The sequence below is a fragment of the Schistocerca nitens genome, chromosome 1, assembly GCF_023898315.1.
Source record: "Schistocerca nitens isolate TAMUIC-IGC-003100 chromosome 1, iqSchNite1.1, whole genome shotgun sequence".
Lineage (NCBI taxonomy): Eukaryota > Metazoa > Arthropoda > Insecta > Orthoptera > Acrididae > Schistocerca > Schistocerca nitens.
In genome coordinates, this window is record NC_064614.1 from 1,201,727,056 (window position 1) to 1,201,746,194 (window position 19,139).

The window sequence follows — 19,139 nt, forward strand, 5'->3', positions numbered from 1 at the left end:
GCTCAGAACTAACTTATTATGTAAATAAAAGGGGGAAAAGAAAAGGAAAGGGAATGAACTAATGATATCAGTGGCTATGAGTGAAAATGTGTGCAGGACTGGGACTCGAACCGGATCTCCTGCTATTAGACAGCCACATCAACGACTACACCACCTGGACACAGTGTTTATTGCAAATGTAGGGATTGTCCTGGCATGCTCACATTCCCACATTCCCTGTGCATCCCCACTAGAGGTTGTGGACTCACTGCCCATCGAGGCGAATCAATTATATGGATGCATGGTGTCTGGTCTTTGAGACATGTCTGGACATTTGCTGAAAATAATCGGTATAAATTGCAAAACAGAATTCCTTCTGTGTGGTATTCAGATTGGAATTCCAACTACAGTCCTCTAGATAACCAACACAATACTTTAATACTACAATCTCTCTCAGTTCCATTGTGGCTGTCTTCATTTTCAAACAATATCTGAAGCTACATCTGTGAATATAGTTAAGTAAAAAAGCCAGACCATAATGTACGTATTAACATTTTATGGACATGAGCTGTTATTTGGCCACAACTGTCTGCCAAGATTGGTAAACAAGTATTACAGAGACTGCTAAGTTTCTATGAATCCTGGTTATAATTGTTATTCATTCTTTCAAGACAGTGCTTGTCTCCAAGAGGCAGTCATTACAACTAATAAAATCAAACATGGAGTTTGTTGCTGTTTTGTGGAGTAACCTAGAGATAATGTAACGGAGACTAGTCAGATTGATTCACAGAATTTTTTATTCAGTTGCAGAGATGTTTTTGAAATTTAATTACAGTTAATTTAAATACTGCATTGAATTTTTCCTTTATACACTCTTCCTTCAGTTGGTGATAATAAAAAAAAAGTGGGGAGTTGGATTTCAAATCCTGTGATTTCAAATATAATAGTTGAAAAAAAATGAAAAAAATTAACCTGTTACAAAAACCGAAACAATAACGTGAATATCAACATAAAATAGTACAACACAATGGGTTTCACATTTTTATGCTGTGTTCTGGAACAAATAAAAAAGCACATACAAATGTGCCACACTTCATAAAAGAGAGAAACAATATGTACAGCGCCATGGAAAACCAAAATCAGCCTAGAGGGTTTGAATTTCATTAACATCTTTAACAGATGAGATTAAAATAACAGAACACTTGTGATGACAGTATTTAACTGATTAATGTCACAAAAATTAAAGTTAACGACAAGGGCTTACACGAAACTCCCTTCAAAGACTTAAGTAGCAAGTCCATGTGTCTGTCCTAGAAAGCAAACAGTTTTGTTCTGTCTAATCTACAGAATCAGAATCTACACTAATAGTAAATTGATGGCATTTCCTGACAACCAATTTTAACAGTGTTTCCTCCAAATGTCAAATGAATATTTGTTCTAAAAGTTAGTTACAATGACAGGAGACTGACAAAGTTGTGGTCTGGAAACAATTGCAGGGTATACATTCTTAGATATCTTTGATATTAGCCCTGATCTTGACAAGCTTGCATGAAAATGAACATTCTTTTATGTAAGGATGAACTATAGTACAGTGGCAAGCTGCTATCCAGCACATTCAGCAAGTAACCAATTGGATTTGCTTGTTGTCTACCTTACCAATTGGGTTTTTCCCTCCCAGAATTACTATTTTGGAAACTGACTCACGTGAAATGGCTCTTAAACATATTTGTATCCGTCATACATGTAGGCATACAGTATGCCTCTACTGTTCTGTACTGTTCTACATAAATTAATTTGAAAAATAATGCTGAAACACATCCACACCATCACTGTTTATGTCCAGTAGAGAAACAAAGCACAGCACGCACTTGCCGTTGCGGGAATGAGGGCTACGGAAAAGTGGATACACAGTGTGTTATGTTTTTTTCGCAGCTCCTCATATTGTTTTCCTTTTTTTTTTCATTTAACTTTTGTTTTCTTTTAAAATAATCATAGGATGCATTGTCTCATCTACTGCAAGTTGTTAGCCTATGTTCATATTTAGCAATATTGAAGTAGTTTCTTAAATATAATTCATATCTATGCTTCAGTTTCAAAATCTTTCTGCTCTTAAGATTCCTCCCCATGCTTCCAGAGGCACTGTTTCAAGCAATGCATTGCACCATTATTGTGGAGTATGTCACCAGCAACCAGAAAGGCTTATATAAACTCTAAAGAGTAATTGCAAGGTAGACCCATTTATGAGGACACACAGTCACAATACAGCTCTCCTAATTTACTCACTGTTTACATCAGAGGGGTCTTAGTGGCTATAGAAGCTTTATTGTAACTGGTAAGGGTTTATTTTCTACAAGCACAAAAGTTATCACAATGATCTCAGTAGAAGGGAGTCAGTGCAACAACAAAAGTAATACAAATTACAACACACAGGAAGTTTATTTATCAGGAAAATGTTACCACATTCCTTACAAATCTGGCACACTCAGTTCTCGAAAGGAACTGAAACTCCACCTGGATCCTTTATCCAGAGAAGCAACTTGTTCACACTCGATATGTTTAAAATATATGTAAATCACTACCCCAGCTACAGCAGCAGAGACGGTGGTCTATATATACTTTAAATATCAACATATACCCTGAAGTAGCAGCACAAATATGCAGAACTCACATAAAATCCTTTCAATGCCATTTCTGTTGCTTGAATAATACAAACATAACCAGACTCATATGGCTCTTTTCCTCAGCTCATGTTAGAACTGGGGGAGCTGGTGAAGAGGCAGCAGTGGCTGCTGATGTTGCCATTGTGGGAGAGGCTGCTACACCAGTCACTGTTGCTGTGGCTGTTGTTTGTGCCAACTGCCTCAGTTGACGCAGGACAGTTTCCAAAAGTTTCTTCTTGTCCCGTTCACTTTTTTTCAGGACAGAAAATACATTCTTCTTGTCTGCCTCACGCAACCTGTAGTGGCATAAGAATGTGTGTTATGAATGAATATAATCATTTTATTTAATGAGCCTTATGCAAATACTTACTTCTCAAGCAAAAGTACGGCTGTGTTTGGACTGACGCGTTGATATTTGCTGTTCTCTTGACCATAGTCATGAAAGTATGTAGGCCAATCCCATGACATAAAGAGATCAAGAAGTTGCCGTAAATCTCCAAAGTACTGCAGTAGAGCACCCTCTTCCAGACCAGGAACAGGTTCTGATGCTGCAAATTCTGTGTAAAAGATACTTTACCTCAGAATCTTCAATTTATTTAATGTGATTCTGTAGTCATATTACAGAATGCACACATTATGAAATGGACACATTACAAAATAGAGAATGCTTTTGTAAGAGGAAATTGTCAAATGGATTACTATGTTTCTCTTGTTTGCTTTTTAAAATTGCTCTGCATTTATATCAGTAGGAGGTTTCATTAATAATAAACACTAAATCAGTTACACAACAACAAATTTGTGTTCATCTTGGTGAAAGGTATGACACAGTGTCTGTTGACATCATTTACTAAAGTGTAGATCACAATGTTGAGCCCAAGCTGCTGCCAAATATCAGTACTTTCTTAATCAACCCATTGCTCCCACTTAGTTCATATCCTACTTTACACTGGTTTAACAAAAAACAATAAGCCACCTGAAAATGCTCCAATCTTGGGCTATTGTTTTTATATTCAGTGGCTTCCATTGCCACAGCAATAATTAATTGTGTACAATTCAAATAATATTTATCACAGCTCCTTTAATTATTAATGAAGAAAGTTTTCCAGGTTTCCTCCTTTGAATATTCTATTTGAAATGTTTTACTCTTTTTACAGTACTTGAAATCTAACAGTTCCACAAATGTAGCCATTGCGGATGTTACTGGATCTTTTTGTTGGCTCCATAATCTCATATTAACATTATAAGCTCCTTGTTACATTCTGGCCTTTTCTACATCTTTCTTTCCTCTTCAAGTTTCCCATTACCTGAGATATTTTGAAAAAAAATTATCTTTGAAACTCAGTGTTTCATACAAATATATCATTTTTTCATTACCTCTTCAAATGTGTTCATTTTTCATTTTTTGTTGATGTAGCTTGGCTTTAGAGACTTGCAACACATGTGCAAGGAGATATTAAAAATATTTGCCCTTTTCCATTCAAGCTTGTGAAAAAGCTATGACAAAAGTGACAACATTCAAAATTATGTGTACCACGACTGCTTAATTATTTTGTTTGCTTTGGAACAAGGTATCTTTTTTATTCACTGCACATAACTACTGAATCTTGTCATCACTGACACATTAGCGTTTTACACTCATAGGACTTAGTGATTTTCTTCTTGTGGCAACTCTTACATTAAGTAAGTACATTTTCAGAATGAAAATCTTGTACAGAACTTTTTTAGAAACAGTTTCTTTGGAGACAATGTATACTGTTAGCTCCAGAGGCATTTGAAAGTTATTAATGAGATATAATGCAATCAAAATTTTTACTACCATAGCAACCATTGTACTCAGTGATCTCATCTTGCTTTGGGAGTGTAAACAGAATAATAACATTACATGGTGACAATGTTTATGCCTACGGCAAATGAGACAAAGACAACATATTAAAACTGATCTGAAGTGACAAAATGCTAATGTCTGCAAAATCGTAAAGCTGTACAAATTCCTTGGGAATTCTGTAAGCTATAAGGGATACATTAACACAAAAAGGAACTGGCTTTTTTCATTTATGAAAAACCAAATCCATAATTAATAGTGTCTGAAGTGCTGTGCATAAATGAAAATTAGTGATGGTGACATGCAGTAGAGAATGGAAATGTACTTTGTATGATTTATTGATGATGACTCTGGAAGTCATCAAAGTTATTGGGGACAATACCCTGTCGGTGCTCCCATACACTCTGGCTCTGCAGCTGGCTTCTTTCACCAAGGGATTGCTTCAGTTGTACAACTGTGCTGTCACACTGTGACCTCCTTGTTTTGTAGAAAACTTTTCTACCGTGAGATGTGACAGCCAATAGCATCATTCTGCCAGTCCCACCTATCACGTTCATTTTATTGTGTATTGAATATTTAATGAAGACTTCTGAGTAAGTATGTGTTTTATGAGGGCTAATTTTTTATCATAATGTTCACTGACAATATATGTAGCAATGTTTAAAGAGAGTATAAAATGTAATCATTGATTCCCATATGAGACATGCAGCAGTACTGTCAATTCTAAAGAGACCAGCTGAAGGATGTGGTATGGGACAAAGGCAAGCAAGACAGATGGACAGAACATTCCTGTGGAAGATTTCTTTCATCTCTCTCTGGACAGAGCACATGGTTCACCAACTTACCTACCTTAACATTGTTCTAATATACTTCACAACAGTTGAGACAACATATTATTCACAAAAATATATAAATAATAAAGTATTGGTGAATTTTCCTGTTTTGAAAAACATTGCAAAGACATATCAATTAATAGAAATCACTATAAATAAAAAGTAAGTGTAATAAATGTTACTGAATTGTAGTACAACAACAACAACAACAACAACAACAATAATAACTAGGGCCCGGATTTTAATGACAAGTCATATTTTTTTCTGAACTATAGGGTGCATTTTAGAACAATTTATACACAAATCTAGGCATTTTAGTGTTGAAAAATGTATTTTGATTGTGCATATAAAGTCATATTTCAACAGATTTTAGTAATAGGTCATATTGCGGCTAACTTTTAATATAATAGGTCATATTTCCATCAACTTTTGCCAAAAATGCATATACCATTTTTCTCGTATCTTACAGGGCACACAAATGAGAAAATGAATATGTTGCTCACGAGACAATATTTAACGTGCTATTATGAAAGATAAACAGATAAATTAGTACACAGCTTTATTTCTCAGGACTGTAGCAGAAAATCTGTGTACCACGACAGTCCTTTCGTGAACATAAAACATTGTTGCGCAGAGTCGACAATAGGCTCTCAGAGCCAACAAAGGCGGCTTCTTCCGTAATAATCAGCGCAGTCACACAGGTGTTCCCAGTAACCAGTTTGAATACAGCCTTTGCCTTGTTCAACATGCCTAAAGCAAAGTGCTCCGACAGTGTGAAGTTGCGAGGATATGTTTGAGAATTTGGAGAGAAGTTCTTTAGTACTGATGGGAAAATATTATTTTGTAAAATGTGTGAAGTTAAAGTTAGTGCAGAGAAACGCTTTAATGTGCAACAACACTGTAATACTGCTAAACACAGCAACTGTGTGAAATGAAGTGCTGAAAATAACAGCAGACAAATGCTGTTATTTGAACAGACAGGTCAATTGTCAACCGTGCAATCATTCTGCAAGGATTTGTGTGAGATGATGGTGTCCTGCAACATCCCATTGGAAAAGCTGAAGATGCTTCAGACGGTTCTTCGAGAAGTACACAACACATCCAGTTCCAGACGAATCTACACTGAGATGCTACAATGATGTGCTCAACAAAATACGAATTGCTATTGCTGAGCAAAAGATCTGGCTGTCGATAAATGAAACTATGGATATTAGTGGGCGATATATTGCAAATGTTGTTGTTGGCGTTCTAAAAGTTGATGGCCCTGGAGAAACGTTCCTACTAACGTGTGAAGCTCTCGATAGCATAAACAATTCGATGCCTGCTATTTTGTTTGACAACTCTCAAAAGCTGCTGTGGCCAGATGGTGTGAAAAGAGACAATGTTTTGCTGCTTGTAACAGATGGTGCTTCATATATGGCTAAAGCAGCCAAAGGGCTTCAGATTCTCTACCCCAGTATGGTGTACGCCACTTGCCTTGCACATGTGTTGCACAGAGTTGCCGAAGAGGTGCAACCAAATTACACTGACGTGGACAAATTAATTTCCTGTGGTAAGAAAATCTATGTGAAGGCTCCGCTACGAGTGCAGAAATTCAAGGAACGAACACCTTCAACGCCCCTGTCACTTAAACCTGTTCTTACACAATGGGGTTCTTGGCTTAATGCTGCTGACTATTACTGCACCAACTACACCCAAATAAAGACAATCTCCTGTGAGCTTGATAGCGATGAATCAAGTGCTATCAAAATTGTGAAAGAAGTTTTTACAGATACATTGTCTCAAAACTTGGCATACATCAATGCCAATTTTTAAGTGATATCAAAAGCCATCAAACAACTGGAAGCTGTTGGCACTCAGCTATGTGAGGCCCTGAGTGTTGTGCAACATGTGCAGAGGGGAACCAAATTGCAAAGTGTTCTCCAACAGAATCCTAGATATTCTACACTGTGCAAAATTAGTGACAGTCTTTCAGGGAATGCCGCAACATTTGAAGACACTGCAACAAAGCTGAACTCCAGTGACCTGGCTGCCTTCAAATACGCTCCAATGACGTCTTGTGGAGAGGAGCTTTTCCAGGTACAAAACTATCCTCAGTGACAACTGTAGATCTTTGACAATGGAAAACTTGAAAATGCACCTTGTGATCCAGTGCAACTTTGCAGATACTGAAGATTGACATACGGTATTAAATAATGTGAAACACTTTAAATACTATATAAAAATAAAAACATTGTTTTACTGTTTCGATAGATGATCTTTTCACTGTACTTTGTGTTTAGAAAATAAAACATTCAGACATTCAAAAAAATAGGTGCAAATTAGCCAGAAACCCTACAGAAAGAAAGAACTATACTTACAATATTTTGAGAGGTGAATTTTGTATTACTTTATGGTGAATAAAAAATTAAATAAACAAACAAGAATGCTTTAAATAAACTTCTATTGAGTCATATTTTATTTTTTAAGGTCATATTTATGTAAGTTTTAGGTCATAAATGCTTGCATATTCACTGTTTTTTAGGTAATTAAAATCCAGGCCCTAATAAGAACATACATTGGAAAACCACATCCTATATACGTATACTTTCAGTTTTCAGATTAGGACAAGTAAAATAGATTACACAACAGAGAGAATACAGATGATAACATACTGTCTGAAAAAATGTACCTGGATGCCTTTACCTATGTGGAACTGACAACTAGATGCCACAGTAGACAGACCTGCCAGTGTACAAGAACATGATGAATATTGTGTTGTCAGCAGAGAAGCGATAACAGCAGGATGGGTCAGGCAGCAGAGCTGTGAAACTTCGAACACAGACTAGTCATTGGATGTCACCTGAGTAACAAATCCATTGAGGACATTTTGACCTTTCTAGAGCTGTGCAGGTGTACTGTCATTAATGTGACAGTGAAGTGGAAACAAGAAGAAGCAACCACAGCTAAACCAAGGTGAGGCTGACCTCATGTACAGGTGGAGATGGTGGTTGTAAAAAATTCACATGAAATGAGCAGAAGGACTCACTCACGAGTGCCAACTAGCATGATGACTGTATTTAAGGAGTTAAAAAGAACAGGAAGTTGCAACATAGTCACAGTACGGTTCTCCAGAAATTGAGGAAGTATTTATTCTATTATAAACCCAGTCATGGACCACAAAAGTTCATTATCAAGTTATTACTTTCCGCCAATGATAAAATCTTCACGTCTAAAAATAAGCATGGAGAGGTAGCTTGGTATACACTGTTTCAAAATTACATGAAATGCACAATCAAACATTACTATAAGCATATACGGTAACATTTCCATATATGAGTAAATGCAGTATACTACACAATTTGTATCACTGTGTATTTTGATGGTACGGTCACACTAATTAACCACACAAGCTTCCTCAAAAACTGACAAATTCTGAGCACCATGGACACCATTATGCTACACATGTTGCCATTTTAAGGAAACATATCATGCAGCTACGAGTGAACTGCCTGCATTCTGGCACACTATATGTTGCTGCTGCAGGTCAGTTTGCAAAACTTCAATACAAATATTCTTTTTAATAAAATGTACAAAATCTTTCATGCAGAATTAAGCACAAATAGATCTCAAAATACAGATGACTGTGCTTATATATTATGTAATAAAATTTAATGAGGTATGCTGCATTATTAAGCATAATACTGTGTCATAAAATTATATTGTGGAGTTACTGCAACTGTCACCCAACCCTGAAGACATATGGCATCCCTTGTTACACCCTTCAAATGCAAAAATACTTAACAAAACCACACAACAGTTGTGCTCTCCTAAATATCAAATCATTATATCTTTTTACACTGATCAGCCATAACATTATTACCACCTACCTAAAAGCTAGTATGTCCACCTTTTGGCATGGATAACAGCAGAGACGCATTGTGGCACGGAAGCAATGTGGCCTTGGTAAGTCACTGGAGGGTGTTGGCACCACATCTAAACACACAAGTCACATAATTCCCATAAATTTTGGGGAGGGGGGGCGATGACTTCTGTTGCCATGTTCAATCATGTTTCAGATGTGTTCAATCAGGTTCAGATCTCTCAAGTTGGGGGGCCAGCAAATCAATTGAAACTCACCTCTGTATTCCTCGAACCGCTCCGTCACACACTTGGTCTTGTGACATGGTGCACTATCTTGTTGAAAAATGCCACTACTGTTGCGAAACATGATTGTCATAAAGGGGTGAGACAATGTACGATACTCCTTGGCCATCATGGTGTCTTGCGCCAGCTCCACTGGACTCATGGATGCCCATGTGAATGTTCCCCAGAGCATAATTGAACTGCCACCAGCTAGTTTCCGCCCCCTCTGAATATGTCAAGGAGCTGTTACCCGGAAGACGATGAATCTGTGCCCTCCCAACAGTGTGATGAAGAAGGTATTGTGATTCATCAGACCATGCAATACTCTGCCACTGTGCCAACGTCCAGTGCTGATGATCACATGCCCATTTAAGTCGTAGTTGCCGATGTTGTGGAGTTAACATTGGCACTTTCATGGGTCATCAGCTGTGGAGGCCCATTGTTAAGTGTGTTCGGTGTTCTGTGTGTTCAGACACACTTGTACTCTGTCCAGTGTGATGTTAGTTCTGCCACTGTTCACTGCCTGTCCTGTTTTACCATTCTGCCTGGCCTATGAAGTCTGACATATGTAATGAGGGGTGGCTGCTCAACCCCACGACGTCTGGATGTGGTTTCATCTTGGTTTCTCCATGTATTGAAGCCACTCACCACAGTACTCCTCAAACACTCGACAAGTCGTTCAGTTTTTGAAATGCTTGTACCAAGCCTCTGGAACATTACAATCTGCCCTCAGTCAAACTCAGAGAGATCACACACTTTCCCCATTCTACACATGGACAGCATGCTCACTGATGCTACATACACTGTGCGTGTGTTTGACTAGCAGTCATTCCTTGCCAGGTGACACTGCTATCACCTGGACGGGTTTATATCAATAATAGGTTGGTGGTCATAATGTTCTGGCTGATCAGGGTACTATTTGTGGGTATGATTCGTCTGCAAGATAAAAAACTCCTAAATTGTGAGACAGAATTGCTGGGCAATACTTAACTTCATATGGCAAAATATCTAGTTCTGCCAACAGATACTATAAAAGTGCCGCACCATTTCTGAGATAATAGATCTCTCCTATGTGCACCCTTGTCCTAGTGACAAGTGGGTCTCTCTCACTCTGGAGTATGAGTGACTTGCTATTCCTTTTTAACCTTCCCTAACCTATCCCTCTATCCTTGCCAATGAAGGAACCATTAGTTCCAAAATCTAGGCAGTGTGTCACTTTTACTTTTATATGTTTGCATCAGCAGAATTAAACGTAAACCCCCTGAATGTAGGGAATGGTCAGCAATTTTGTCTTGTAATTTATTAAAGTTATTATTATGCACCAAACAAACATTATCTTTATAATTTTCTGATGAAAACAGTAACTTACGTTCACACTGTATTGTATCCAAGTTTATTTGTTGCAGTGCACCCATTGATATCTGCTTGACATCATCACTCAGCATAAAAGCCATAATGGATTTCGCTATGTGCTCGCACGCAGACTTGCAAGCCACTTGTGCCACTTCTGGCTGTAAAATTAGTTAGTAAAAACAGTAATAATTAAAACCTTATAACTGACTTACAATAACTTATTATTTGGTGACAAAATGTGAACCAATAAACCAAATTTTCAGACATTTCAGTAAAATGATAATGTTAGTATATGCATTGTACTCCAATTTCAGAACTTTAATAAGAGAAAGTAGATTACAAAAAGCCACAGAGAGCACAAAATGATGGAAGTTCCTTGTTTAAAATCATTTTTATCTATAATCTTAGCTACCAACACCATATATGTGTCTACTCAATTAAATGTCTACTGCACAGAACATGTGCTCACACAATGAATTACTTCCCATTCAACAGATTAAGAAGATACTTCACCCCAGTTATCCACCACCTTTTACAAAACACTCATAGATCTGTCACTTTACACTGAACATTTCTTTTCAAATGTCCCTCTGCAGAAACACTTTGTAAGTTTATAGTGTAATATGCTTCCAATACATTCACCATTTATGTGTGTGTATGTGAACTGTACGTATGAGATACTCAGCATCACCATTTGACATCCACTATTGAATAAACATACCCTCTAAACATGTGCATGCATATTATCTTCCGCTATAAGCATCCATGTTGCTCCACCATGTGCCAATGTCATGTATTAACTTCCCATTAAGTCATCATATCTGTGTTTTCTTATCCCTTGGACTCCTGGGAAGAACTTCTTGGTCCATTTAATTCCTGCTTGTCTGACTATGGGTCCTGCCACCCTCCATTCATTTTTGTTTTGATCATTATCATGCCTCCCACTCCAGGCTATTCCCTGAAATTTTTTCCAGTCTCCCCGTGTATCTAATCATCGCCACCTGATGCATGCTAAGTTTCTGAATCGTTTCCACATTATGCATGGACATACATCAAAACTGCTAACACATACTGATTGTCAGCTTTCCATTCAGACATATCAGAGGTTTCATTAAAGAAACTTTATCTTAGTGTGCCAAAGGCACTCCACACCATTCTTACTCTTATGTCTGTTTATTTTACAGCCCACCCAGTTGTTTTTATAGTCCTAAACACAAAATCACAACAGTTGATCCAATATAATTGTTAATTTATATTATTTTCTTTTTGATACATTGGTTATGGATTGTTTTAGAGTTGTTATAATTTATTTCCAGTCTTGTTATCAAACTTGTCATATTATATCTTCCATTAAATGCTGAAGTTTATCTACATTAAATGCAAATCATACAATAACGCAGTAAAGTGAAGGTGGTTCAGGTACATTACATCATCATCTAATACTCCTTCATTTTCCCAGGTTAAGTGTATGGAAACTTCCTCTAGGACTGCTGAGAATACTTCTTGTTGCAGAAAATTGACTTATATGAACCCTTTTTCAATTCTTTACAGTACTGAATAATTAATTCACTAATTCTGTTAATTCCATGACTAAGGAGAGCCTTCAGGGCTGTGGAATCAGTCAAACTGTACATTAGCAGAAGTTGTACTGATGGATAACAGGCTTCGATATACTAATATAGGTTGAATTAATAGTTTTTCTCATGCACTATCAGTTCCATAATTTTGTTCATGCCTTCACGTGGTCTGCTATACCATATATTTTTCTAATGCCAGCTTGTTATTTTGCCTGATTAAAATAAAAAAAATTCTACACAATTAGTTATAATATTAGTAAATATTTCAAACATTACATTTCCTTTCTTGTGAAGTAGAATAATTACAACACTATTTCACATGGGGAGAAATTTTCCTCTGAAAACATTTTTAAACAATTCTACAAGCTCCTTTTGTAGTACTTTACCTCTACCTTTAACCATCTGAACTGAAACATTGACTACTCCAAATGCTTTTTCTTTTTCATACTTCAAATGGCTTTATATAGCTCATGTAACATTATTTCTGAGATGTTATGTCCATTATTAAGAGTGTGGAGCAGAAAGAAAAGCCCATAATGTTTTGCCTCACATCATTATGGACAGTATTGTATCTCAATCTCCCTAACATCAACTTACATTGAGGGCATTTCTGCAAACATCTTATTAACCCACTCAGTGAGGCCATTCATAGGTGGGTGGTAGGCAGTTTTTATCCTGTGGACAATGTTGCAATGTGAAATTACCTCTGATACTAGTCTTGACTGGAAAACTTATCCACGATCAGAGATCACCACATGGGGAACTATTTGCTTTAAAATGATGTCTTCTATACGGAACCTTGCAATTTATGGAGCTTCAGCAGTCAACCCTGCTTTGGTGATGGCTTAGAGGGTAAGATAGATAATGAGGACTACCAGCCATTGATTTCTGTTTGCTGACTTCAGTAATCTCCCCATGAGGTCAATTCCAATCTGACAAATGGCACTGCTGCAAGTCGAATCAGTGTCAGATGCCCTGGAGATAATTGTTTCATGTACTTCTGTTGTTAGCATTCTTTTCATGGCTCACAAAGTGTTTATTATATCAGCAGAGATCTGGTCAGTGATACCTGCATCTGATGCTACCTATAGTCTTCACAAATTCCATGTGATCAGATATTGGGGTGTTGTGAAAATACTCCAAGATAACCGGCTGCAGATGATCTGGGATTAAAATCAACAATTTCTGCCCTACTGGTTCATAGTTCCTTTTATATGATGTTCCATTTATTAAATGGAATTCTCCTGTTGTTGATCCCTCATCCTTCAAGCCTTATATGGTTTTCAGCAGTGCTGGATATTCCATCTATTCAACTGCAAAGTCATCTAATGCAGCAATGATGGAGATTTCATCCACGAGGCTGTGCTCTGGCAAAGAATTACTTGAAAGATAGTCAATGTCTTTGTGTTTGCATCCCCTTCTGTACATCAGTATGATAATGTACCCAAAAAACAGCCTCACTACCAAACTGCTGCTTATGTCAGATGCAGACTGAATCAGACCTATGCATCCGAGATAGTGGTTACAGTTGTTTTATTGTTGTTGTTGGGTGAATGTGTGAAGGTTTTCTATTTCTGAAGAAAGGATATTTTGCTACTTATCACATAGCAGAGATGTAGAGTCACAAAATGGTTCAAATGGCTCTGAGCACTATGGGACTTAACATCTTAGGTCATCAGTCCCCTAGAACTTAGAACTACTTAAACCTAACTAACCTAAGGACATCACACACATCCATGCCCGAGGCAGGATTCGAACCTGCGACCGTAGCAGTCCCGCGGTTCTGGACTGCAGTGCTTAGAACCGCATGGCCACCGCGGCCGGCTGTAGAGTCACAGATAGGCACACAAAAAAATACTACTAAACACTTAAGCCTTAAGCTTCTGGCTAGAAGGCCTTCTGAAATAGACAATATATGCACACACATTCATGCAAACAATTTCTCTCTCTCTCTCTCTCTCTCTCTCTCTCTCTCTCTCTCTCACACACACACACACACACACACACACACACACACACACACGAGAACACTGTCTCTGGCTGCCAAGGCCAGACTGTGAGCAACTGCCACATGATGGGAGAAGCAATCTGGTGGTATGGAGGAGGCTGGGGTGGGGAGGTGGTGGAGGCAGGGTATGGGTGGGGGATGGTTTGTGGGAGCACTTTACTGTCCCCCAGCCGAACCCTGCTCTCCCTCCCCATCTCTGCCACATGTTCAGACAGTGGTCATGTGCTTGTGAGCTGCATCTGCGTGAATATGTGTGTGTGTGTGTTTTTTGTCTGTTTCAGAAGAAAGCTTTCTGGCCGAAAGCTTAAGTGTTAAGTAGTTATTTGTTGTACCTGCCTACGACTCAACATCTCCACTATATGATGAGCAGCAATCTATCCTTTCCATCAAACCATCATCATTGCATCCTGGATTTGCCATTGTTTGATCTGGTATATAGATTGCAAATGATGTACATCATAAAAGTCTTCAATAAAATGACAGTGTCTCAAGATAGCATAGGCATCATCCATTTAAGGTGTCAAAGCATGTTGTATGTCCGTCATACACTAGAAGGTGGCTGGAGCATTGCTTACTCCAAAAGGCATAACTCTGAACTCACAGAAGCAATCAAGTGTTAGGAAAGTGGTCTCTTCTCCATCAGCCTCATCAAGCTGTATTTGCCAGTAGCTTACCTGCTTGTCCATAGTTGAGAAATGCTTGGCTCCCTTCAAGCAGTCTAGGGTGTCATCAATGTGCAACAATGGGTGCACTTCTTTTTTCATGATTTTGTTCAGTTGTCAGTCCTCGATGCAGAAATAGCAAGTGCTGTCCTCACAAGGATCACAGGACAGAACCAAGGACACTTGAAGGTTCAATAATGTTATCCTGCAGCACCTCCTCCACTCCTCCTGGATTATCTGCCATTAAGTTAGTAAAGCGCTGTAAGAGTGCTGCCTAATTGGTTGATGATGCCCAGTCTTGACACGGTGCTTTACCATTGGTGCTCAGTCTGTCTTTTCTTCACTCTGGATTTCAAAGTGCCAGAAAATTAGCACAGAACACCTAACACCAACCAACATTGTTCCTCTATCAGGTCAGCTCATATTGACAGTTCACTAGTAGCTTCCTCCACTGCATTGTCTGTAGTGGTAGTACAGTATGATTCTTTGTCGATGGAACTGAACTGCTCGTCCTGGACTAGTTTGGCTGTCCTTTTGCACATACCTTTAGGGATGTGTTGTAACTGGTTGTGACAATTAATGATCCAAAGGTCTCCTTGACCAACTGCAATGCCTGAGCAGCTTTTTGCAGTCAACAAAAGCTTCACAGTTGAATTGAGTATCTAGATTGATGATGGAAATTGGTTTAATTAATGATGGTGGAATAACAATGTCTTCAACAGCAAACAACTGTTCAGAGTAATATTTGTTATGTGTGCTTGTTAAAATAGCTTTGTCAATTTGTAGCTCTGATCTTCCACAGTCTATGACTGCTTTTGATGCCTACGACAAGTCCCATCTGAGAATAACATTATAACTACATTCTGTTAAAACAACAAATTTAAAGGGCTGTGTTCTTTCACTGACAGCTAACCTTGCAACAAATGTTCTAGTCAGTTGCACATATCTTCCATTTGTGACTTTCAGTGCTATCTCTTTTGTATACCGGAACATAATCTTCTTTAGCTGGCATTGATAAGCATTCAACATTATTTGGAGCCCACAAGTACTAGCACCCAGGCAGGTTGACTGTCAATGATGACATCAATAAGGTCTCCTTACATCTTGGTAATTGTTATCCATAGTGGTCCCCCACAACTGCCATAGGAACCATATTCAAGATTCAGTCACACCTCTTTTCTTTTGCATTTTCTCAATGTGCTAGCACCACTTCATGAATTCCTCTGTTGTTGTGACATCCGTTACCAGAAGAGCTTGGCACATGTCTTCTGTGTACCATTTTACCAAGTGTAAGATTCTGTCAATTCCTGTCATCGGATTCACAATGTGGCATAGGGCCAAAAGACTGTTGTTTCCCCATGGTACTGGGCCCTGTTTTTAAATTGTTCTTCAACTATGTTGACTAAGCTGCTGATTGTCAACAAACCTTTTCTTCAGATCAGCCTGCAATCTGTCCTAGACATCGATCTACTATTCGCTGTCCTCGGACCAATGTTGTATTGTGTCATCCACATAAAAGTACGCATCATCATGTCATACAGTCTGTTATATTTGGTGACGTGGTGGAACACTTCTGGCTATTTTGTTGGGTCCTGGCCAGTGTCTCCAGAAAACAATGATGGACGCTTGATGTGCAGCCAACTTAGTGCTGTTTTGGAATCTGTTGTTTTGCCAAATATGAAACATGGGAACGATGTATTCTGGTTCCTGTCTGTGTAGGTGACGACTTTTATGTTGCCTCATTGGAGCCATTGTGATGTAGATGTCTGGAAGTACATGGCATCACCACCACTCATGCCCTAATCATAAGCATATTCAAATCGGAAAGCACAGTCATCCATGAAGCACAACACTTAGTATTGAAAGCACACTTATTGTGAACACCAATGCAGACAGAACAGAAGTACCTTCTGAACACAGATTGCTGTTATTAAAAATATCGAATACTCCGGAATGTGTAAACATTATAAACACAAGAAGTCCCAAGCACTTTCTAGAAATGATAAATACTAAGTAACAAATGTTTGCTGGTGATCAGATTTGAACTGACAAGCTACAGTGATTCCACAGCAAGCACAATTCAACAGGTTGCAGGTCAATGTTAGAAAAGTCTAATGACTGCATCTAGAGTCGCTTGCATTCAACAGTTCAAATGGTTCAAATGGCTCTGAGCACTATGGGACTTAACACCTGTGGTCATCAGTCCCCTAGAACTTAGAACTACTTAAACCTAACTAACCTAAGGACATCACACACATCCATGCCCGAGGCAGGATTCGAACCTGCGATCGTAGCGGTCACATGGTTCCAGACTGAAGCACCTAGAACCACACGGCCACACCAGCCGGCCATTCAACAGTTGCCACAGCTGAATGAATTGTGGACCAACAACATCAGCAGTGACAGTGAAAACAATGGCTCCATAAGAACAAACAATGTAAATCCAGCTGCTGCACCATTTTCCTTTTGCTGCCTACTTCCATAAATTTCACCATGATTTTATGTAACCAGATGTGACTTTTGCACCAAAACAATCCTGATGTTTACACTGAAGACGTAATGCTTCTGGAGCACTCAGATCTGATTTATGCAGACATGTAAACAAGACTGCAGGTTCCTTTAACATTAATTGCTACTGGATTGTCTTGTTTCCTAGGACATGTACATTTTGAAAAATCTCTCAAAAACCTAACCATATAAAATAGTTTACCGCTTTAATTGGTTGAAAACCTTATTACCAGTAAAACTATGCATGCCTTGAAACAAAGCATGGGTCAAAACACCTGGGTATTACAATGTACACTTACAGGCAGATTAGTGAAGGATTGGAAAATACTGTTTAGAAAGGCAATCAGATCAGTGATGAAGCTAGAAGCATGACCACGGGGCTCCACTAACATCCAATCATAATTCTCTAGCTCCAGAAATTCATCCAGCTTCTGCTTCAGTTTTTCACATATCTGTCGTTCGGCATCATCACGTGCAACACGGAACATAGTTGCCTGCCCTTGTGTGCCTTGAGAAGCGCGAGTACTAAGATGTGCTTCTTTTCCACATCTGCAAAATAAAAAGACTGTAAATATTATTAATCTTTGTAAAGAAAAAGAACCTTCAAATAAAAGACCAAAATCTCAACTGTACTACACTTTTATAATTTGAGCTATGTTAAGAATGCCTGATACCCTCGATCAGTGTCGAGGAAAAGCACTTTTGACTGTTATACATTTTACTCAAACAATGGAAACTCCAGGTTGGAATAACAACGATATTAGGAATAGGATAGATTGGCACTCATCATAAAGATGAACCACTGAGATGCAAAGGGCACAATGAAAAGACTTATCTATGTAGCTATCAGCCAAACCCTACCTCAGCATGGAAAACATACACACATTCACACAGGTAAGCACACCTCATGCGCATTCAGCTGCCACCACCAGCAATTCCAACTGGAATCCTCTACATGATGAGCAGAAAACTATTCTTTTCATACTTTATCCATGTTACCACCTGTTACTCCATCAGGTTGGAGCTGCTGGTGGCGGCAGCCGAGTGTGCATGAGGTGTGCTTGCCTGCATGAATGTGTGTGTGTTTTCTTTGGTGAGAAAGGCTTTGGCTGATAGCTACATGTGTAGCAGTTTTGTCATTGTGCCTGTTTGGAACTCAATGGGTCATCTTTACAGTGAATAGCAATCTATCCTATTCCTAATACATTTTAATCATTATTTTACATGCAGAATCAAGCTTTTTAAACAATTGCTGCAACTTTAATCATAATTTAATACTATATTAAAGTGTCACTGATATTCAGTAACAAATTATTAGTCTTTCCAGGATGGAATTACAATAATATTATGAAAAGGATAGGATGCTACTCACAATATAGAGGGAACATTGAGTCGCAAAAAGGCACAATGAAAATACTGCTATACATTTAAGCCTTCGGCCAAATGCAGCAAGAGGCAGTGCATGTGAGTTGCGCTTGTGTATGTGTATTTTCTATTATGGAAAGCATATATGCATAACAGACTTTTCGTTGTGGCTACCTGTGATTCAAGGTCTCCTCTATATGATGAGTATCAATCCATCCTTTTATAATATGAAGTCATTAATAATAAT

At 38.3% G+C, this 19,139-nt stretch overlaps 1 protein-coding gene across 3 annotated transcripts in view; it reads right to left on the bottom strand.

The window, feature by feature from the left end:
* Positions 1–2,396: 2,396 nt before the first annotated feature.
* The window catches only part of LOC126201088 (exocyst complex component 6B), a 155,271-nt gene continuing 138,528 nt past the window's right edge, over positions 2,397–19,139 (bottom strand). For all 3 annotated transcript variants that reach the window (XM_049936762.1, XM_049936760.1, XM_049936761.1), the window contains exons 13-16: positions 17,827–18,076; positions 10,789–10,930; positions 3,010–3,196; positions 2,397–2,935 (exon numbers count right to left, since the gene is read on the bottom strand). In XM_049936762.1, the coding sequence (XP_049792719.1) occupies positions 2,725–2,935; positions 3,010–3,196; positions 10,789–10,930; positions 17,827–18,076 (790 nt within the window). In that variant the 3' untranslated portion in view covers positions 2,397–2,724. The remainder of the gene's footprint in view (positions 2,936–3,009; positions 3,197–10,788; positions 10,931–17,826; positions 18,077–19,139) is intronic.